This window comes from Podarcis cretensis, assembly GCF_951804945.1.
Source record: "Podarcis cretensis genome assembly, chromosome: 10".
In the NCBI taxonomy this organism is placed as follows: Eukaryota; Metazoa; Chordata; class Lepidosauria; order Squamata; family Lacertidae; genus Podarcis; species Podarcis cretensis.
The window spans coordinates 32,373,546-32,396,122 of NC_137179.1; the positions used below are offsets into that span (position 1 = coordinate 32,373,546).

The following is a 22,577-nucleotide window of genomic DNA, read 5'->3' on the forward strand; positions in this document are numbered from 1 at the left end:
GAGAAAGTGTTTTTTAAAAAAAAACCTGGGGATTTGTCCATTGAGAGAAGTGTATGACTATTGCAGCAGTGCACATAAATTAAAGGCCCATTGTGACAAATACAAAAAGGGGAGCATTTACACTACCTAGATTTCATACATGAATAAACTTACTTGCTGGAATGGTTGCCCCATAATGTATTTTTACAAGCCTGTCAAATCTTAATGAGTTTAATTAAATCATTTATATTTAATTGCAGTTGCTTGTTTTAGGTAATGTATGATTCCATAGACAAAAATCTTCACCAATTATTGGAAAAGGCCATCTTATTTTCATTATCATCATCCCTACTACAATAGCACGCCAAAACAAAAGTAGCCTTAAAAAATTACGAAGTATACCTGTAACTTCTATGCCCAAATAATTAAAATAAGCCCTGCCAAATATTCAGTAAAACTGATTATCTTGATTAAAGAAATCTACTGAGATAAGGAATTTGTATGTAGGGTAACATTTCACAGTTTGACCCAATTTTCTGCTGTGTAGTTAGCACTCTGCTCAGGTTCTAAACCAATTATAAAATATGTTTATAAAAGGAATAAAGGGTTGTGTTATGTATCACTTGTGATGCCACGGACACTAGCCCACTGGGTGCATGTAAGATGTAGCTCTGAGACATGTAATGCACAGTAATTTGAAGCACAATGGATGCATTGGAGATGAACAAAAATGACTTAAGTGCTCTGGGAACAAGATATTGCTGGTTTGTTTCCCTGAGACAATCATGAAAGCTTCGAGAAAGTTACTTAGGTTAAGTGTGCTAATTGCATTTTCCAAAGTGCTGGCTTTGGCCTCTTAAAGCCTTAAACCGCTTAGGATTCCAGTATCTCAAGGACTACCTTTCTTTGTATGAACCTACCTAAAACCTACAATGGTCATTTGAGACTATTTCCCATGTGCAGCTTCTAGGAGTGCTCAGAGGGCAGTAGACCCGTTCGTTAGTGCAAAGTGTTGCTTGCTTTTTGCATTAGGTAATAGGACATTCCTCTTCACTCAGGCAGCTGGGCTTAGCTATGATTTGGCCATTGTGGTTTTGGTGCTCATCTTGTGGTTGAGCGAAACATAATCACTTCCAAGTCTCTAATTTAAAAAAGCAACAAATAAATAAAATTTAATAATTTATTGCTCATAAGTGACTGGAAAGGCTGGAAATCCTATTCTCACTCACCTAAGGGTAAATCCCAGTGATCTCAACTTGTCTTACTTTGGGAGTAACGTCCAGCAATGCAGTTATTTTTGCCTGCTGTGATCATGCAATTGTTGGGGCTTGTAAAGCGAGGCACCTCTCATGTCCCAGCCTAGCCAGATGGATATTGGTAGAAGCGTCCTTCATATTTATAACAGAGACAGAGTAACTGTGCTTGCTAATTATTATTGCAACTGATTAAACAGCAAGCAGGTGTTCTCATTAATCACTAATTGCTTCCTGCGCTCACCCCGCTTCTCCCGGACCATACTTGCGCGCAGTCTAAAGAACTCCTCTAATTGCCTTTCAATGCTTATTATGATTTACACGCTGCTTCTCCCACTATGTGCAGTACAGTAATTGCTTCCGAAATTCTGTGTGTGGGTTTCTGGTTTTTTAAAATTCACCACCCACCATGCAAATCAGCACCTGGCATTCCCCCTATTAGTTAACGTGGCTGCTTCCCCTGCTTACAGCTTTGTAAACGTGGTGCTGGGGAGAGAGCTACCCATTGGAAGAACTACAACACAGAGGCCTCTGGGAAGCACACGGAGGAAATGACGCACCCGTGCAGGGCATGCTGGTTTGCTTAGCAAGCGAGGCCAGTCCGCTGGGGAAAGCTGCCGGGAAAAGGAAGAGCGGCTCCAGCATGCCAGCCTCGCCAGAGTGAGCTGCTGCTGCTGCTGCTGCTGGGACGACTGGAGACGCCGCGTGCCCTTTTCTGGGCAATGCAGGTGAGGTTCCTTCCCAGGGGCTCGAGAGCGAGGGTCGCTTGGGAAGCGGGCAGCTTCCACCCCGTGCGATGCCAAGCTGGTTCTCGACGGGCAGGTTGGGTTCCCGAACCCCAGATCGCGCTGCCTGCAACTGCCAGGCTGGCAGCAAACTGCTCCGTAGTTCTGAGCGCCTCCGATCTTGCAAATGCAGCGGAGGGAGAAGGAGGGCAGAATGGAAACGCCGAAGCCCTTCGGGAGAGCCAGGCCCCGAGGAAGCGGGAGGTCCCGGGAGCCCCAGTGGATCGACCAGGGAGGGGGGCGGCGGCGGCAGCAGGTGGCGGGGATCGGACTTCTGCTGCAGCCGCGGATCCGCGGGAGAGCGCGCGCTTGGGCGATCCGCTGCCTGGAATCGGGAAGGACCGCGCGGCTGCGGGGAGCGAGTGAGGATCGCCCTCGCTTTCTTCGCTGCTCGCGTAGGAAGGCTGAGCGAGGCGGCCGAGAACTTGTCTCTGCAAACTTGGGGGAGCGCGCGGGGGTTGCCAGCGTCGCGCCCTTTGGGAAGCGAGGTCCTCCGGGGTGTTAAACTAGACTACAGAGATGTATTTAATCACCACGTAGCTCATGCTGTCCGCTGGTGAGTCGCCCCTCGGAAGAAATAGCTGCGGAATGATCATGATCGATGCCACAAAGAAAGAGGATCCTGTCACAGCAGTCATTCTAAACTAGTAGAGGAAGGTGCTCTGGTCTACACCTTAGTAATGATGATTTTGGTGGTGAATTAAGGTGCAAAGCTCTCCTCCGCGCCGTGTCTGTTCGGGTCTTTTGCACTTGTCGTATTCCCTGATCAGCAGGCCCGCATTTCCTCCGGCACCTTGTACCCATCGCATCCTGAGTCCCAAGACTAAGCAGCAAAAGGGGTTTCACCTTGATCTTGATTTTATATAGACGCACAAAATGCAAAATGAATTATTTGCTCTGTGTTGGTAAGAGAGAGAAAAAATATTTTTATAGATTCGTTTTTTAGTTAGCACCACAAACTCTTCTCATGTTATCTAGTAGCTACTATACAAGTTCAGTCTTGCAACGTTTTATATATATATATTTTGGATTATCTGAAACAATCTTTTTAAAAATGGTCAAAGAGATCTGCACATATTTGCCACACATTCTGAAAAGCTCTCAGTTTGCAGATATTTGGGGAAACTGGAATAGTATGCACCTAGATTTTACCCAAGAGTTGACCCATTGAAATTAATTAAGGTTCATTTTAGTGGATCTACTCTGAGTCCAAGTTAGCTGAATACCAACCCCGGTAGTTGCAAATTGAGGTTGTTGGGGGTTTTTTTTGGTCAAGTTGCGCATATAAAAAACAATACCCTAGGAGGGCCTAGAATAGAAAGGCCCTGAATCTAGACATAACCTTGTATCTCTCTGGAATCCAATACCATTTATCACAGATGCCAGAGGAGGAATATCTGGATGTTGTTTTTGAAAGAGGTCACTTGCATGGATAATAAGTAATAAAGGGTTGAGGTTGGTTTTGACAGCTTCTTTAGTATACATGTTAAATCACATATCTTTCTACAGAAGTAAATTGAGGCATGAAGAAGCTCAGTTACTACTGCCATCACTACCACAAACTCCAAGGCCTTGCTCGTTACTGTGTTGGATGATTTTGGAACATGAGTTTGCTTGCAGATTAAGTTTTTGAGGAGGATGAATCTGCAAAGCCCCCGAATCGGTTGCTGTAACTGCTGTGCTCTCTCTCACACACCTTCCACTACATGAATGACTTTTCCTATGGCATATTGCATTAAACTAGTTTTTTTCCAAATTTGTCAACTTAAACGATAGTGTCTCTTTTAGTTCTCTGATAGTGACTATAGTGTGGCATTTGTTTTGATCTTGTTATTTACTTGCAATGGAGCTGGCTTCTAGTGTTTGTAGGATTGCAGCCTTAAACCCTTAATTATACTTGTAACTGCATTAAACATTTACTTCCCATGAAATTTATGTTCAAGACACTCCTGCTATTCTTTACTGTTGAACTTGAACGCGACCTTTGCAACTCTCTTTATTACTTGTAGTTATGTCATTTGTCTCTTGAAGCCAATACCAGTGATTCCATGTGGATCCTCTTACAGATTAACTATTGGATTTACTATTATTTAGCATTTGATAATCGCCCCGTAACACTGATCTCTGGACAATGTGCAACAAAAAGTTACAAAATAATAAAATACAAATAATACAATATAAATGCAAAACATTCCCAAACAACACAGATTGTTTATAACCATTACACTCAAATTCACCTTGTCACCTGGAGAGCAGAAACCACCTCGTAAGAGCTAAAAACATAAGACCAAAGAGCAAGACAGCCCCAATAAATGTAGATGTCTACTAATAATATTAATTAAGAATGAGAGGATGTTGAAAGACCTGGGAGAATAGAAGTTGGCTTTCCTTGGCACTGAAAAGCCATCAGCGTATGTGCCAGATGCGCCTCTTCTAGGCATAGTGTTTCATAATAGGGGGCCACTACTGAGAAGGCTCTTTTCCTCATCGCAATCTTGCACACTTCTGTTTGCGTTGGTGATTGTAGAAAGACCTTCAGTAATGATCTTTGGGCATGGGCTTGTATGTATGGGAAAAGGCATTCATGTAGATCCGAAGGTTTTATGTTATGCAGAATTTCAAAGGTCAAACGCAGCACTTTGAATTAAGCCTGGAAGCGGATTGTCCCACCCTCTGTTGAGGAAACTACACCTCTTACTGTCTTGTTATATTTGCCTCCACTCTTTATCCTTTTCTACTTCATGTCTCGTCTCCATGGCTGCACAACGAATGGAACTTGCTTCTGACACTGAGCTTCTTCACCTGGTGCTAGTTTGATTACATATTGTAAGAACACAATATTATAAGAGAAGAATGTGGTGCTCAAGTCGCAACCATGTGTGTCCCTGAGGCTCATAGTATGCCTTATCCCAGGCATCCCCAACCTTCGGCCCTCCAGATGTTTTGGACTACAATTCCCATCATCCCTGACCACTGGTCCTGTTAGCTATGGATCATGGGAGTTGTAGACCAAAACATCTGGAGGGCCGCAGGTTGGGGATGCTTGCCTTATCCCAATCCCTAGACTAAGGCTGTGGTCTAATAAACACTCACCTAGGAGTAAGTCCCATTCAAACTCAATGGAGATTACTTATGAGAAGGCATATACAAGATTGCAATGTGATAGTGCTATATTCACTATGCTACCTTCCTGCCTATTTTGGGCAGTATATTCAGGGGTATCCAGTATTGTGGCCTCAGTCTGTTCTTAGACTGTTGCTCTCATCAGCCAGAGCCAGCACAGCGAAAGGTGAATTATGATGGGGACTGCAGCCCAACAATATTTGGAGGGCATCATATTAGTTACCCTTCATATAGCCCTTTGGAGAGTTTTGGTTTTGCTCTTTGGCTTTTGTGTGTAGGTGCACCTGCCATGTTGCTAATATGCTTATGATATGATATGATATATATTATATTATATTATATTATATTATATTATATTATATTATATTATATTATATTATATTCTGCCTCTCATCCTGGATATGTGGTATGCTGCTAATATAGAATAGCATGCCTGGATCCTACCAGTGGCTGCCTGCTGAATACTGCAGAAAGAAGCAGAATCCAAAGTGATTTTTTTTACAGTGCTTCAGTTTAATGTTTGCAAATGACAAGATATTTTTTTACAGATATGATTCTGGATTTGCTCCAGTAAATGAATTCTCAGACATATTTTTCAGTGTGTGAAGCAGATTGTTGTTATAAAACATGCTGCTGCTTCTGTAGTTGGATATTAAATCTTGTATACAATTGCTGTGTCTTGATATTCTCCTCCCATATATTCCCCTCCCAGGGACCCTTTCCAGATCTGCAGGGAACACTGAGCATTTAATGCACCCCCAAAGGATGCCCCCATGATGCTCATCTTTGCTTCTCTTGTGTTCTTTGCATTTGTGTTGGGAAAGGAGGCTGCAAAAGATAAGGGCACTTGATGGTGCTTTCTCAAATCCTTCGTAACCTATATTCTGACAGGTTTATGTCCTACTTTTGTGTTGCTCACCGCTTCCTAATTGATAGAATAGCAGTGTGCAGATGACAGTCCGATAGCTGAGCTTTTCAGAATGCCCCCGGGGGTAAACGCAAATAAATTGGATGTTTACCCTCTGAGCACTGGGAAGCGATGACTCTTCTCTCCTCCACCCCCAGATTGTTGAAATAGAAGCTTTTCTCTTCTAGCTCTGCCCAACCCAACTTGTAAAAGGTTCTGTGGAAACCTTCAGGTGCACAGAGGGCTCCGCAAATTCTTAATTCATCTTCAGAACAACTCTTTGGTATCATTTTTTAGGCCGAGAGAAAGTGCTTATGCCCAAGGCTGCCCAATAAGCTTCATGGCGAAGCAGGGTATTTGAACCTATATCTCCCCGGATCCAAACCTGGTAGGGGTTGGTGAGTGAATCTCCACCTGAGATCCAGCTTGTCTCCTGGGAAAACCTCAGCAGTGCCAAGAGAGCCCCTGCTGCTCCACAAGTTACTTTGAGCATCAGGTCGCCTGCCTGCTGCAGCAAATGGAATTCTAGTATTGTCCTGCAGTGCATAGGAGAAGCGAGTAGGCGAAGACATGGATTGCAGCAGGGAGCTTAGGTGGGAGGCATAATGGCCACCAGAACTTGCTCACGCTGGCTTTTGAGCTTTCAAAATGAAGGTGTATAATATAAGCCTTATAAAACAAAGGCCAGCTAATCTGCAGCACCACATTTTTGCATTGGCAGGGCCTAGTATTAGCACGATACATAGCCTTAATATTTAGGTTGCTGGGTTCAGACTTGTCCCACTGAACAGGGCGGGACTCAGTTCTGAGTAAATACTCATAGGATTGTGATGCACAGTCAGGATTCTGAAGCACTGTTTGCATTGCACGATGGAAATTGCGAATGCCAAGCAAAGCAAATAGACTTGAATATCTCGTTCATTGTTCCTGGCATCCTTGATGGCATCTTGTTCATTGTACAGGCAGAACCTGAAGAGGTCAATTGAACAAAAGTTTTTTTGGCTAAGCTGCTGAATGGAGAGGTCTAGTACCTGACCGTTGCCCATTTTGTCAGTTTTGTATGAATATGTACACTGGTAAACAGCATTTCCACACACTGCTCTGGTTCGCCAGAAGCGGCTTAGTCATGCTAGCCACATGACCCGGACAAACTGTCTGTGGACAAACGACAGTTCCCTCAGCCTATAGAGCGAGATGAGCGTGCAACCCCAGAGTTGTCCGCAACTGGACCTAACGGTCAGCGGTACCTTTACCTTTTACCTTGTATTACACACTTGAATCCATTACAGTCAGAGGAATTATTGGAATGCTTAAGATTTAAACACATATGCATTTTCTTTGCAACATTTGGTTCAATGCATGATGACACTGGGCTGGTAATTTAATTTTCTGCTCTTAATCATGCAGCTATAGTTCACCTGCCTCCTTTAAAAGTATTTTCAGTTCTTCTTAAGAAGTTTAAATTATATTGGAATTAGGTTTTATTCTCCTTTATTTGTTAAAACCGGCTAAGAGAAGCCAATGTTCTTGGAGGAGCCCCCCTTCTGCCGCCGCCCCTGTATGTGGAATTATGAGAACTGGAAAAAAGGAAAAGGCTTTATTGGAGCAGGGTTATATATAAATGTTGAAAGCTTCAAGATGAAAGGCTGGTGTGTCTTTCTCTTTCAGCCCTGTTTTATTTTGTACGGATAATGGTTAGGAAGCCATAGGAAAATTGGTGAACCAGAAAGCCTGGCAGCAAACTGCAATTCCTCTAACCCTCCAATTAAGAGCAGCAAGCTGCTCTGATTTCCATTAGCCCCTCTCGTGGAGCGGGTCTAACTTCTCTGTATGTAGTCATTTGCTGTCTTGTTCGCTGAGGCAGGACTGAGCATGGCTCTCTAGTGGAATATTTATGTGTCACATTTACCCTGTGCTAAAGAGTAAAGATGATATAGTGGTGGTTGTGGTGGTCGTAGTAGTACTGTCAATTGCCACCACTTCATTTTCCTCATGGTTTAAGTCTTGGCAGATATCTTCTATTATATCACCTTTCCTTCTGTCTCATGGAAGCTACTGGTGGCATGTACATCTGTCGCTGTATACAACATTTTCAGCTTCTGCTCTCATAAAGGAAAATAGCCCTGCTGGTAAATGCCACAGTCCCACCCCAAATTAGAAAGGTATCTCTGATCAATTTCAGCGTTGCACCGATAACATGACTGGAAAATATCTGTGGATGGGCCGCAGCTGTGCTGTGATGGACTGAAATAGGTTGGATTTCTGAAACAGAAGTACTGAACCAAAGTAAAGATTGGGGTGTGGGGAGATCAGAAAAGGAAATAGCAATCAATAATCATAACATCTGGAAAACAAAACTGGATAGCAAAAACATTTTAAGAGCTTGCTTCCTTGGAACCAAGTCCCTTTGTGTTCAGTGGCACTTGCTCCTAGGAAAGTATTAATAGGAGTGCACTTTCTATTATTTTTGTTAGTTGAATAATTGTATGACTTCAATTGTTGATTTATTTATTTATTTATTGCATCTTACTGTTTTCTGTATATACTATTCAGGGTCACTGAAACAAAGAGAGATTGTGAAGAGCTCCAAAATGACCTTGTCAAACTGAGTGAAGCGGGAGATAGTAGCAAATGCAATTCATAGAATGGTAGAGTTGGACAGGACTTACTTTATTCCAGCAGGCCTTTTAATGGTAGTTTAATTTTATAGCTTTCTTCACTGATTCTCATCAGTTGTATTGTATCTTTGTAAACAACTTAGTCTGTTGTAGCTAAATGGTATGTAAGTTGCTTAAGTAAACCAGAAATAAAGTTTATAAAATGCGTGGCACAGAGAAAAGCTTTTCTCCCTCTGTTCCCAACACTTGAACTCGTGGCTATCCGATAAAGCCGAACGTTGGAAGATTCAGGAACGATAAATGAAAGCACTACTACAGCTAATACTACTTCATAGCTGAACTTTGGAATGTGCTCCCACCAGGGGAGATGATGGCCACCAACTTGCAAAATACAAATTTATGGAGGAGAGGGCTATTGGTGATGGCTATTAGCTATGATGACTATGTTCCGCCTCTGTGGTTGGAGGCAGTAATGCTTTTGAGTTCCACTTGCTGGAAACCACAAGAGGGCAGAGTGCTCCTTGTGCTCATGTTCCCATTTGTGGGATTCCCATAGGTATCTGGCTGGCCACTGTGAGAACAGGTTGCTGGATTAACTGGGCCAATTGGCCTGATCCAGGAAGCTCTTCTTATGCTGTTGTGTACTGCCCTGAAAACTTCATTGATCATCATCCACATCATCCTCCTCATCATCATCTTCCATGGAAATATTGCCTCTGACAGCTGAGACAGAACATAGCCATCAAGCCTAGTAGCCATTGGTTGCTGTAAGGCTATCCTAAATTCCTGACAATGTCAAGAATACTGGTGCATCTTTGCATTACTTTACCAAACATGCTCTCTTGGAGGTAAAAATAGGAGCATGCTCTTATCTATGGCAAGTACCTGAGATAAGCTTGTGCCACAGAATGCTCTTTACAGTATTTAATGCCGCTTAATGGATTTTTCGCCCCATCGGTGTGTGTAGCTTTCAGCCACTACAACTTGCTTTGATATTGCTCATGGAATAAAACCTATTATTTTCTCATTGTGAAAGTCCTTTTATGCACAGTGTAATTGGTACTTAACATTCACTTCACAGTCTGGACTGTAAGCTCCCAGTGGACCAACCGATCTCTCACTAGCCAGCTCCATCTGTTTCCAAATTTGTTTTGGAATCCCAGGAACAGACAGGAGGCGTCTTCCACCACTGCGGGTGCTTACTTGGGAAAATATCTCAAATTCCTGGGCGCCACATATAATAAAACTTTATAAATCAAGAGCTTTTCCAAATTCTAGCACCAACTGTTTAAGTATCTAAATGACCAGATGTTTACAGTTCCAGTCTGGATGGTTTTCATTTGCATTTGCCTCTTTGCTTGCATAATACCTGTTTGTTGCTTTTGTTTATGTCTTTATTGCATTTATATCCCATCTTCCCTCCAAGGAGCTCAGGGTGGTGTACATACCTTTCCTCATTCCTATTTTATCCTCACAAGATTTTTAAAATGTGGGTTGTAAAACTAGTTCTTACATTAGAATTTACAGTTTGTGGAGAATATTCCCCAGAGAATTTTCTAGCAGAGTATATTTTCTAGAATATTCTAGAATATGTCTCCTGTAAAAGGTTGATGAGACTGGACTTTCTCTTGAAATCCATCAATGTAGATTTTTATTGCTGAAGCAGAAACTGTTACCCAAGGTTTCAGTTTTTGGGATGTGGAAGTGAAGGGATCCCATGTCACTAAATTTAGGTTGGCCCCACAGGTTTTAATATATTTGAGCTTGTGTGTGGTAAAGTTTGCCTTTAGGGAAAACATTGGTATTGATAGGTGGACTCTTCCTCAACAATTTTAATTTGTGTTGCAGATAAACTCAACTGAGAAGAACACAATTGTGATGTTGCTGAAGAAGATTCATAGAAAAAAAATTTCTGGATGATCATTGACTGACAGCTTTGCCTGATGTGGTTTAGTGAGCATCACAATAGCCAGAACAAGTTGTTCTACTTTCCTTTATTTGAATTACCAGGTAGAGGTCTTTGTTTTGTTTTTGTCCTTAAATTAAGCTGTGCTCTGAGATGTGCTTGTACCTAAGTAGATTTTTAACCAGTAATAAAAGTCTGCTGTTGTCATACTCCCAGTTTCTTTTATAGTAAATCTTTTAAAAAGATAACTATAAGTCTATATTACTCTGGGCAAACACTCTTTCTTTATAATGGTAGGGTATACCTAATATAATTTTCTCAATAGTAATTGCATGGGTGGAACCAATCTTAAATATCTTGAATAAATTTACATAGGAAAAATGTCTACAGATAATGAAAACATGTTCTCTGTAGGCGCACCTGTCTCCTGAGGTATAAGCTCTTTATACTCCAAAGCATGTTGTGTTCAAAACACACAACTTAATTAGGATTCTTACTGCAGTCTATAATTCCCTCTTTGTCAATGCAGGTGGCAGCTGTTTTGTGGACAAGTCAAAGCCTATTTGGATTTATTTCCATGAATAGGTAACTCTGATCCCCATATAACTGATAAAACTGTAGCATTCCATGTAATTGGAAATCTTGCCATTTTTAAACAATAAAGGCATATTGCCTTGCTGGTATTTTTGTAAATTGCCATCTACATGTAGGAACCATTTTCCTTAATGTTATTGGGCAGGGGTGGCCAAATTCATAAGCCCGGAAGGGGAGGGTGAGAGTACTGGAAGTGTGTTTTAACTGGGTCTGTTTGTGCCTGCCATCCACCCTTCCAATTCCCCTTCCTCGCCCACCTCCTTCCTGTCTGGCTTGCTCTCCTGATTTACCAGCCACCACCTCTGCTCCTAGGGGAATCTTCTTCCCCAGGGATGGGGTCAGGACATCCTTGACACCCCCTCCCTCTCTGTGGTGTCAGGTGGCCCCACAGCGGCTTTGGGTGAGGACCCTCCTCAAAATCACTGCTTGGACTATTCTCATTCCTCAAATTGAGACTGGGGCCCAGTGGCAGTATGTCAGGCTCCTCCTTTACATCATTGCCCAAACTGCTGCTACCTCCCATCCTGGGGTTATCATCTTCTTCCTCCTCTTGACACACTCTGCCAATCACACCCCGCCCCCAGCAGAGTCATGGAGATCACAACACTTGGTAGCAAGTTTAGTACTTAGGCAGTAATGTGGAAACACACAGCCCTACTTCAAGTGGGGCCAATTCACATTAGGAAATAAATCCTATTGATATCTTATATATCACATTTTTTGTCCTTTTCTGTTCTGACTAAATGTTTCTGAGATAATCCCTCAACCATGTTTTTGTGTGTTATTTTAATCTGAATGTAGGAAGACAGATGAACCATCAAAGATTTAAAAAGGTGGTTAGAGATGGAGTCATTGCACCATTTTTTGACTTCATTTCAGACCACTTTGATTTGCGTTCGTCACAACATTCAACATGTCATGGAACCGTCTAGACACAATGCGGCACATTTCTGTAATGTACATTATGTACTGGATTATCTTTTCAGTTAGGGAATAGCACTGTACTCTCATAGCCTAGTCTTCCATTAACATTCATCTGGCAGCAATTCCTGTTGAACGCTAATCAGGTTTCTCTTACTGCATGAAACAACTTCTTACAGAATTGACTCAGGCTTCCTCCTGTTCAGACTTCCTGGCCTAAGAGGATGCTTCATGTTCTGTCACCGTTGATGACTAAGCAGTCTGAACCAGTAGCAACACATTTAATGGATTATCTCACCATCAAGGTTGCGGTTTTGAAGACAATCATTTCAGTGAGAAAAGTGTATGGAAATGATTGTGCTTCATTGTGTTCTGCGATTCTTGATGGTGCATAAGGACTGCCTTGCATTAAGGCCTATTTTGGAATTACTACCATATTCATTTCACATTAAGCAAACCACAGTTTTGTCAATCATCTTTTCAAATCCTTCAGATGAGCAGAAGTGTGAATTGCATTCATTAGATGTCCATACGGCCATTTGATTTTTACTTGCATTGCACTTGTGAGTTTAGAAAAAGAGGTGCTAAATTTCATTGACTGTTCAAGAAGGAGTAGAGCTTTTTGAGCTTCTTCCCAGACCCTTGCTAGGTTTATTATTTCTGGAGATTCACACATCCTCCACAAGAAGCTCAGCCATCTTCAGCACTGCAGACATGCGTCTCAGTTGCAGCTGTCTGCATGCCAGCCAAGTGGAAGTGGCCTCATGATGTTTTCTCTGGCAGAATGCAGTGACCATTGAGGGCAGAAATTAAACCAGGGTTGGAAGAGCAGTGTTGCAGGGTGATGGACTTCTATTCCCTCTGCTCAGTAGGGAAGGCTATAGTCCTCCCATTTGTGGGATTGCACACTTACTGGGAAACTGCTGTTGTGCAGTCACTTAGCCAGCCCACCCTCCCTGGTTTAAGGGCTGCAGATACCATTGTTGCACACCTGCAGCATTAGGAAGAAGCTGAACAGGTTTTTTGGTGGGCAGAACGCCAGTTAAAGGGAGGGATGGGAGAGCCTCATGCTCAGAGTTCTAGGCGTCTCTGAGATTTGGCTTGTGTTCGTATGGGATTTGGCCAAAGAACAGCAGTTACCGGTAATCGCAATTTCTGTTTTACTATATTGAGCCACTCATGGACTAGAAATTTCAAGCCTGTTTTTGTATATTGATCAGATTGTGGATGTGAGACCTGTGGTTTGGATTTGCACACAATGATGTTTGTGGCGATGCTGAAGCACAAGTAAATATCCTCATTGCCAGGGAAAACAGTAACTTTCAGATTGGCTGCAAGGCTGGTAAAGAAGTGGGTGGATTGGAGCATGCAGATAAAGCCAGGACATGGCCTGTGAAATGAGTACAGAGGTAGCCAATGTGGTGCCCTCTCAATGTAGTTGGGCGCCCACCTGTATGCTGAACCTCAGTCTTGAAACTTTGCCTATGAGAGAGAGGTTTACTGTTCATTTACTGCTAGTAGTGTCTGTTGCTTTAGCTCTTTGTTGTCTTCTCATACACATGGGGAGTTGCTTATGTTAATGAATATAAATTAGGTAGTGAGAGTGGAGAGGTTTCTGTGCTTTAACCTCAATCATTAGAATGATTAAAGTATTCTCCCTCCCCTTTCCCTCCTTCTTTCCATTCCAGGATTTTAAGGATGGATTATTTTCGAGCCTTCACATTTCTCTTTATGCTGATATTATCCAGAGGCGTCACTGCAGACACAGAGAAGAAAACCCCTGATTCAGGATTAGAAATCTGTATCCTTCTTTCATTGCCTTGATTTTTGTCTGTGAAAGTGGGGTGTAACTGAGAGTGTTGCTTGTTAGGGGGCCCTTTTGTGCTTAGCAAGGGTGGAGAAAGGGAGTGGATTTGTAAGCCTTGGAAAAACATGTAGATTTGTACATGTGCATGTGAAAGTATATAAACTGCAAAAGGGTACACATACGTACCACAAGGGGCATTCTTAATCACTAGGCTGGGGAAAGCTCATCTGAAAGGCCCACGTGAATTAAAATGTCTCTGCCTGGTGCCAAAAGGACATCAGTTACTGCCAGGTGAACCTCCTGGGAAGAGCATTCCAGTGTTGAAGCTCCACCGCTGCAAAGTCCTCTCTTGCATCCACAGCTGTCTAACTTCCAGACCCTTTCAGCTGCTAAGATCGGCAGCTGTGGATCCCTCTTGGTAGTTCCTCCACCTTCAGAGACTTGGGGGTGGGGGTGGCGTGGCGAATAAGACATTCTCTGTGGCGGCCCCTAAGTTGTGGAACTCCCACCCCGAAGAGGTGTGTCTGGCACCTTCATTATGCTCCTGAAGTCTCCAAAGACAGAGCCAAAGAGGCCACAAGTCAGGCATGCCTTTTATTCTAAATGTCCTGTCTTGCCCAAATACTCTTAAAGGAATTACCAACCATTTTGCCCTTGGGCCTAGTGTATTTTTCTCAGATATGCAGTGTTGTACTGAGTGAGAAGAATAAAGACCTTGTCCTTCCCAAATAAGCTGTGTACCCCAATACCAACACTCTTAAAGAGAGAGAGAGAGAGAGAGAGAGAGAGAGAGATCTCATCGTGGCTCAGTAATGTCAAATAGGCTTCACTTCCTTCCTAGCTCACTCAACTTTTCCCTCCATACTCTCCGTATGAAAGCCATTCTTCACATGATCTTCATCAAGTTGGAAAGGACCGCTGTGAAATAGATGGATTCTTTATGCTGACACGGTGATTGCAGCATGGCACGTCACATGGTTCTTCCTCTGGGCAAAAAGTTTCTCTGCTCTTTCTGTTTCAGGAGAGGTTGTATTTTTCTCCTTGACTCTCCCTTGCTTTTAATTGGTAATGTGAACCCTTGTCATTTGTACTTCCCTCTGAATTTATGCTGTCATCCTCCATAGATTCTACTTTACAGCTGCCAGGCCACCGAGAGCAGATATTCTTTGCAGTCTCCATAAACTTTATTTCTTGCCATTGGCTTTTCCTCAAAGAAACTGGCTGCAGTAGTTAAAAGAAGCCTGGTCCCTTGTAAAGGCTACTTTGATGGAGTGGGCCCCAGATCTCCTATTGCCTTCCCTCTCTTTTCTTAAACTTAAAACATTTTAAAAAATGGTTCAGAGCCATCATCCATACATAGAAATTAGCCTATACACATTTTATGCGAAGTCCCCAAGTCTTTTTATATACCTAACAATGCCCCAGGGTGAAGGGCAAAAAAGATGCTGGGATTGTGCTGTGGGTTGTGGGGAGGGGAATATGGGGCAAGAGTCTGGATGTTCTGTAGCACATGGTATCCTTGACCAAGTTACAGATAAGAAGCTGTTCGAAGTGAAACGCAAAGACCAGATGAATGCGTTGAAGAACCTGATTGAGCTCAACGATGTGAACCAACAATACAAGATCATAGACATCATGCTCAAGGGTCTTTTCAAAGTGAGCCTTGCCTAACAGAGCGCAGGATTTATTTATTTTTAGTTATGGGGTGTTAGATAATCTTAAAAGCGTGTGGGGGGCCTAAGAGGAAGAATGTAGTGTCTTAGTCAACAATGCCTCTTTACTGGAAAAGGTTGAGAGTGGTGGTGGGGCAGAGAATTGGCACTATGAGCACCTCACAATTCCAGTGAATTGCTGGTGAATGTAGTGGCTGCCACTCATTCCAGACACAGTTGGTTGTGAGGGGAGGGGAGATGGTACCTCTTAGGGTCTGCTGGTTTTAAATCTACTGTGGGAAGATAGCCTAGGATGGTCTAGGCCTTACCTTAGGCACCCTCACCAAGTGCTTTCTTACACTTCCATCTACAGAGTAATAATAATAATAATAATAATAATAATAATAATAATAATAAATTTATTTATACCCCGCCCTCCCCAGCCAAGACCAGGCTCAGGGCGGCTAACAACCGGTAATAAAAACAAGTTGATTAAAATACAACTTAAAAACAAGATTAAAATACAACATTAAAACATTAAGATGCAGCCTCTTAACAGGAGGAGAAAGGAAAAAAGAAAGAGGGGGAGGGAATCAAATTGATTCTAAGCCAAAGGCCAGGTGGAACAACTCTGTCTTACAGGCCCTGTGGAAAGAAATCAGATCCCGCAGGGCCGTGGTCTCATGAGACAGAGCGTTCCACCAGGCCGGAGCCAGTGTTGAAAAGGCCCTGGCTCTGGTTGAGGCTAATCTAACTTCCTTAGGGCCCGGGACCTCTAGGGTGTTGCTATTTATGGACCTTAAGGTCCTCCGTGGGGCATACCAGGAGAGGCGGTCCCATAGGTACGAGGGTCCTAGGCAGGTAGTGACCATTTTAGGTGTGTCCAATTGATGCACAACTGCCGATGCATGGGTCCTTTTGGACCCATAAAAGGATGGAATGGAGGCAGAATGGGCTTATGCGCACCTCTGCTGATGTGCATGGCAGCGAGGAACGGAACCCCATGCAAAATGGTCACCGTCTGTATGTATGTAGAAGAGCATTTTCAGCACCTGTTCCATAAAAATAGATTGCTTTACACTGGAGATTTGCCCAATGCATGGGTCTGCACATTCAGGACCCGCATGAGATCTTAGTTGTTCTTCTGGGCTGGTATTTGGGTTGGGTTTAAATGAATAGCTGAGGTATTATATTAGACCTAGGTACTTGAGAAGTGATTTGCAGCTTATCGATGGTACCATCACATCGCATGGAGAAGGTGGTTGTGGCTTCATACAGTTGCTGTTTGTCTGTGGCCCCCCACCTGCTTGGCCAACAAGCTCCATTTTGTGCTGTGTGATGTAACTGTGTCGCAGCACAAATGTTCCTGTGTGTTTTGTGCTTGCTACAGCCAAGCATGTTGAAACCAGACTCAGTCCAGGAACTGCAGCTGTTGGTTCCTCCGCAAATAATGTGAGGTGTTTTGAAGGGCTGGGATATTCATTCTCACAATTTGGTTTCCTGGCTTTTGAGGTTGTTATTTCCCCCAAGTTTCCTCGTCTGTCAGGGCTGTGTCAGATGGGCATTTGTAGCAAGGCAGAAGAGGTGGGGGTGTGCGGCTGAGAAGAGGCTGTTGCTGGCAGCACAGGTGTGGGGAAGAGATGTTTTTGGCAGGAGCTGCTATCTACCATGTCTGCTTTCTGTTGTGATGTGCAGGTTCTTGAAGACTCGCGGGCTGTACTTATAGCAGCAGATGTCCCTCCAGATGGGCCGTTCCCTCAGGATGAGAAGCTAAAGGATGGTGGGAGCTCTTTGCTTTATAATCCCGATTTCTCCATCCATCATTCTGTAGCCATTAAGTTTGTAACAATGAGCTGTTCTGGCATTACAGCTCTCGTTGCCATTTTGGCGACTCTTGCTTAGCCACCCCTGTCACTTCTGTTCTTGTGTGTCATCATTTCTGACATTTGCAAAGGTCCTGGGATGGGAACAGAGCCAAATGAGGCTACATAGCATATGGTACATGAAGCAGAACAGAATCTTATTATTTCGCCTGTGCATATAATGGAAAGTTAACACTTGTAAGGCTGGTCAGTATCATTAAACAGGGACGTGTGGGTTCATTCAGATTGATAGCCAGTTTCTCCCCACCCCCAGTCGGATTCTGCAACTGGAACCCTTGGTTTTGTAACTGGACTAAATGTATGCAGATTTGCATTGTCTACAGATAGGTACATTAATTTACAATTTGAGACTGGCTGGTTATGTTTCCGGTCACTTTTAAAAAATGTTTGTTGAGCAAAGAAAAATTAAGAGAGTGGAAAAGGAAGCACAATTGAACCTATGAGGGCAGCCAGACTTCAAGCTATTGCAGCATGAAAATGGTAGGTGCTTGTATTTTCATAACTGTAGAGAAGCAGAGATTCCAATTCTTTTGTCCAAGGTACTGATTTAGTATATTAGGATATCCTACCTTGTGCTCTTAGCTGGTGTTTTTTGGCCATGCAGATTTCCAGAATTAAATCCTCATTTAAACTGTTGATGCCAGCCACCTAGACAATGAGCTGGAGTAGCCTCCTCCCCACAATGCTACTGCCATCAATATCTGTAATGAAGGGAAGGATATAGTTTTAATAGTTTTCCTTTGCACTGATCATAGGTAGCCTGAACCCACCTGGAATTCATTCTCTTTTATAATTTTGAAAATACTATGCGACTCCTATTTCCTTTGAATAGCTGTAGGAAAAATTATGTCAGATTGAATGACACACTACTTTGGGTTCCTTGCCAGATTTGTGGGCTGCTAGCTTGCTTTCTGGATTTCTGAAGTTCACAGATCTGGATGTGAGCATATTAATCTGTCCCACCAATATTTTATTTTCAAATGCTCTGTACATAAGGTTGAGCCCTCTTTTCCTGTATTCATAAACTTGGAATAAAATACAAACCCTTTTCTGTACAATCACTAATATAGATTAAAGGTAAAGGTACCCCTGACCATTAGGTCCAGTCGCGGACGACTCGGGGTGCGATGCTCACCTCGCTCTATAGGCCAAGGGAGCCGGCATTTGTCCGCAGACAGCTTCCGGGTCATGTGGCCAGCATGACTAAGCCGCTTCTGGCAAACCAGAGCAGCGCACGGAAACACATCTTCCCGCCGGAGCGGTCCCTATTTATCTACTTGCACTTTGACGTGCTTTCAAACTGCTAGGTTGGCAGGAGCAGGGACTAGACAACAGGAGCTCACCCCGTCGCGGGGATTCGAACCGCCAACCTTCCGTTTGGCAAGCCCTAGGCTCTGTGATTCTATTCTATTCTATTCTAGTCTCCCCTCCCTTCTCCTCACTCACATAAGCAATAGGAATGGTTAGAATGTGTTGAGGAGGTAAGCAGCCTGCATTTGGATTCCATGTTTATTCTCATGGACCTTGTCTGATCTCTATCAGCGGCAAAACTCCCGATTTCTCATTTGTGGCTCTTTACCTCTAGCATATTCCCATGTGGTGGAGAACACTGCATTTTTTGGTGATGTAGTCCTGCGTTTTCCCAAGATAGTACACCATTACTTTGACCGCAACTCCAACTGGAACAACCTGATCCGCTGGGGAATTGGCTTCTGCAATCAGACAGGTGTATTTGACCAAGGTCCGCACTCGCAAGTCCTTGGATTGGTAAGACGGTGTGCTGGTTTGATTTCTTCTCTGATAATAGGTTGGCGATACGGGGTAAAGGAATATGAGTTGAGGAAAACCAAGAATCTAAGGGTTGCTTCTGTCGTTTCAGTATCTGTATATGGAGGGTGCTGTTGGGTAGCTTGCATAAAGATGGTAATATGCAACTTATATGTGCATTTCACACTCTGTGTGCACACTGAGTAGTAATGACTTTTGCTTCTCAGCAATAGTATAATCGATTCATACATGTGTTGTTGTTTCTTTCTTTATTGGATTTTATAAACAAGAATAATGTTATACAAATAAGTATACCAAGTTTTTTCATGTCATTTGTATATCACAAAAATAGCATAATAAATGTGGAAAAATATCTACATGTTTCATTACTAGTGGTGAGTATATAAGCTCTTGATTCATGAATTGGTTTAAACCATCCATAGGCAAACTCGGCCCTCCAGATGTTTTGGGACTACAACTCCCATGATCCCTGGCTAACAGAACCAGTGGTCAGGGATGATGGGAATTGTAGTCCCAAAACATCTGGAGGGCCAAGTTTGCCTATGCATGGTTTAAACAATTAAGAAGAAAAGAGGGGGAGGAGGGAATGATGAGTGGGGTGGGGTGGTTATGCTTCTATTCTTCTACTTTGTGGGGTGGGGGGTTTGTGCCAGCATTACTTGTATGGGTTCTCTTACTATTCACTTGTTGTATTTCCTTGGTGGTGCATACATGTGTTGTTGACCTGCATGACGGATCTGCACAATGGTCACATGCTAGTTTCTGCAGGGAAGAGTTTTCCATGTCAGAGTTCTGTGATGTGCAATCCCGTATTAGCTGTATGGCTGCACATTTCTGCATCTTGGTCTCTGATAGGCTGCTTTAGCTCGCACCAACCCTTTAAGCCATGCTACCTTTGTGCGCAGCCTATGCGGGTCCCTGATTATTTACACAGCAAGTGAATGAATTGCAAGATCAGTGGTTCAGCCCATAAGGGACATCAAAACTTCTTGCACTTGCAGTACCCTTAATTTGGGAGGGATAGTTTTTTCACGTTTGGCGGAATTTGCATTGAACTACCAAATGAGGCTGGGAAGCTTCAGTGGCGGGTGATGTAGTTGCAGGAACTGAGAAGCAGGCAGGAGGGTGAGAAGATTACAAGACATGTGAATGAAGCTGATCTTCACTATTTTTCTTCTGCAGATGGCTCAAGAGCTTGGAATAAGTGAGAAATCTCCAGAATACCGGAACCCCTTTAAAACAGACAATTCTGAAGTAAGATAATAAAGCCATTAGTGCACCCTACCTGTTTTTACCTATTTTTTTGCCACACACCAATGCATTGCACCTAGGAACAATCTGTTCCCCTTCTGATGTGACAACCCAGCACTGCAGCTGGGTGCAGGCACTGACCATGCGCTCAGCTTGCCACACAGAAATCTCATCTGCAGCTGCCCACAGTGGCCATGCTCAGTTGTGTTTGGTACTTGATGCATGTTGCATGTTGCATCAAAGGCAGCTGCAGATGCCTATTTCTTTCTCTGTCTCTTTCATATCTGGACTGATTTAGCTGCTTTGCAAAGCAGATTGCCCCTGGAAATAGGTTTTTGAGTAGAATCATTATCATAGCTCAGGACATGAGAGCTGCACCCATTGACACCTTTCCTAGTTTTTTGTTCCTACTAACGCAGATTTGCAAATAATGCCATACATGTTATTAGCTAACAAAAGTTTTTGCCGACATAGATATGTGTGACATAGTTGTGTTGTTTCTGACCCTGTTAGGTCAGTTAAGTTATGAATGAGTGACTGGCCTATGGTCACCCAGTGAACCCTGATCTCCAAGGTCCTAGTCCAACACTACAGCACAAAGCCTCTTTATCTTTATTTTATTCCCAGAGGTGACTGAGGCACTTGACTAGGGTTCTACAGGTAGCTCCATGACATAATCAAGAGTTGACTTTGGAATCCTAATAAGTTCTCTATTCCAGTGATTATTGGGAACCCCCTTTTCCATAGAGATGCCATTTCCAACGCACAGCAGTAGTGCGGATCCAAGAAGACTATCCCCAATCCATTATTTGTGGGTGGGGTTATATAATCTGAAGCCTCCTGAATCCAAGTCACTGAAACTACAGATATGAAAAACAGGTGTAAGTGGCAGGAGCAGGTGTAATTGGCTAACTGTGAGGCTTGTGCGCAGAACTGTCTCTTTGTTCCCACGTGGCTGAGCTCATCCTGTTCCCTGTCAGTTTTTCCCCAGTGCAGACACATTCCAGAAGGCTCTCCGGGAGGAAGAGAAGCGAAGGAAGAAAGAGGAGAAGCGGAAGGAGATCCGCAAGGGGCCTCGCATCTCCCGCTCACAGTCGGAGTTGTAATGCCGCCACCTGCTCCTGTCGCCGTGACTTGCCCTGGGCGGGAGATGGAAGCTGCTGGGAAAGGCGCATCCCAGTCCCTTGGTGACCTCAGGAAAACGCCAGGATGTTGTGGTTTTGATTTGTAAGGTTTTGGAAGTTTGTTTCTTCTTTCAGCAAGACGTTGGCTAACGACTGGATTGAGCTGTGGGAAGCGCCCCAGGCAGAGATTGCGGTCTTTGAGCCCATCTTCCCTTACGGGAAGGCTTTTTCGAGTAACTGGAATGTACAGAGTTTGTCAGAGGCTGTTCCTCATGTCTCTGTGTATTTTTGTTTCATGTGGCTTTGCCAGTTTGTAACGCGTAGGGAGAGGGGCGGTGAAAGGGAAGTTCCTCTGGCTCATGCCACCTCTGCAGTTCATAACACCAGAGGTTGTGAATTGTTGTGCAGTCAGAATGGTAAGGTAACACAGAGTTGCAAGATTAACTTGAGGGGGCAGCAGAATCACCTTCAAAAAGTTAAGGGTTCTAAGAGTTATGGGTTAAGGACATCGATTCCTTGGGATTATTCACGCACTGACAGAATACTCCTTTTGAATGTACCTAGGATACGTCAAAGAGGTGCTGTTATTAAAATGCCGTAATAATCCACACTCCTTTCTGGTTCTATGGTGTCAAAGTCTTCCTCTTTTTCCACAAGGCTGTTAAACCATTTTTCTCATAAAAGAGGAGGAGGACGGGAATTAATGTGGTTAATTTTGGCTTGAGAAGATGAACAGCACGGTCGGGTCGTCATCAACGAGCATTTGCACTTGACAGTTTTGCCATATTGTACTGGTCTGCTGCAACAAAAAGAACAACGACTTTTGTGGCACTTTCAAGACTTAACACATTTATTGTTTGTCATCAACGGTGCCACTACTGCACAATGGGAAATTACTGAAACATTCAAGGAGATGGGAGATTTCATTCCCCTTCTTTATGGCGAAGGGAACTTGTCTGCGCATCTTTGTGAGGCACTAGAAGAGC

At 43.4% G+C, this 22,577-nt stretch overlaps 1 protein-coding gene across 2 annotated transcripts; it reads left to right on the top strand.

Moving 5' to 3' along the window:
• The first annotated feature begins 1,797 nt into the window (after positions 1-1,797).
• CCDC134 (coiled-coil domain containing 134) lies at positions 1,798-22,201 on the top strand. 2 transcript variants are annotated; one of them, XM_079993956.1, is made up of 8 exons: positions 1,798-1,960; positions 10,514-10,675; positions 13,775-13,887; positions 15,428-15,549; positions 17,241-17,325; positions 19,014-19,195; positions 20,399-20,470; positions 21,448-22,201. In XM_079993956.1, exons 3-8 carry the CDS (start codon positions 13,785-13,787, stop codon positions 21,571-21,573), a joined length of 690 nt encoding a protein of 229 aa, XP_079850082.1. In that variant the 5' UTR covers positions 1,798-1,960; positions 10,514-10,675; positions 13,775-13,784; the 3' UTR covers positions 21,574-22,201. The 2 variants fall into 2 exon arrangements, with proteins under 2 accessions (XP_079850082.1, XP_079850083.1); XM_079993957.1 differs by lacking the exons at positions 1,798-1,960; positions 10,514-10,675 and adding an exon at positions 12,098-12,117.
• The last annotated feature ends 376 nt before the right edge of the window (positions 22,202-22,577 follow it).

Excerpts from the sequence above, each read along its gene's own strand:
- CCDC134 (XM_079993956.1), top strand. The coding sequence starts at position 13,785 with ATGGATTATTTTCGAGCCTTCACATTTCTCTTTATGCTGATATTATCC. Across the intron at positions 17,326-19,013 it reads GGATGAGAAGCTAAAGGATG|CATATTCCCATGTGGTGGAG; the intron begins GTGGGAGCTCTT and ends CTTTACCTCTAG. Across the intron at positions 20,471-21,447 it reads TTAAAACAGACAATTCTGAA|TTTTTCCCCAGTGCAGACAC; the intron begins GTAAGATAATAA and ends GTTCCCTGTCAG.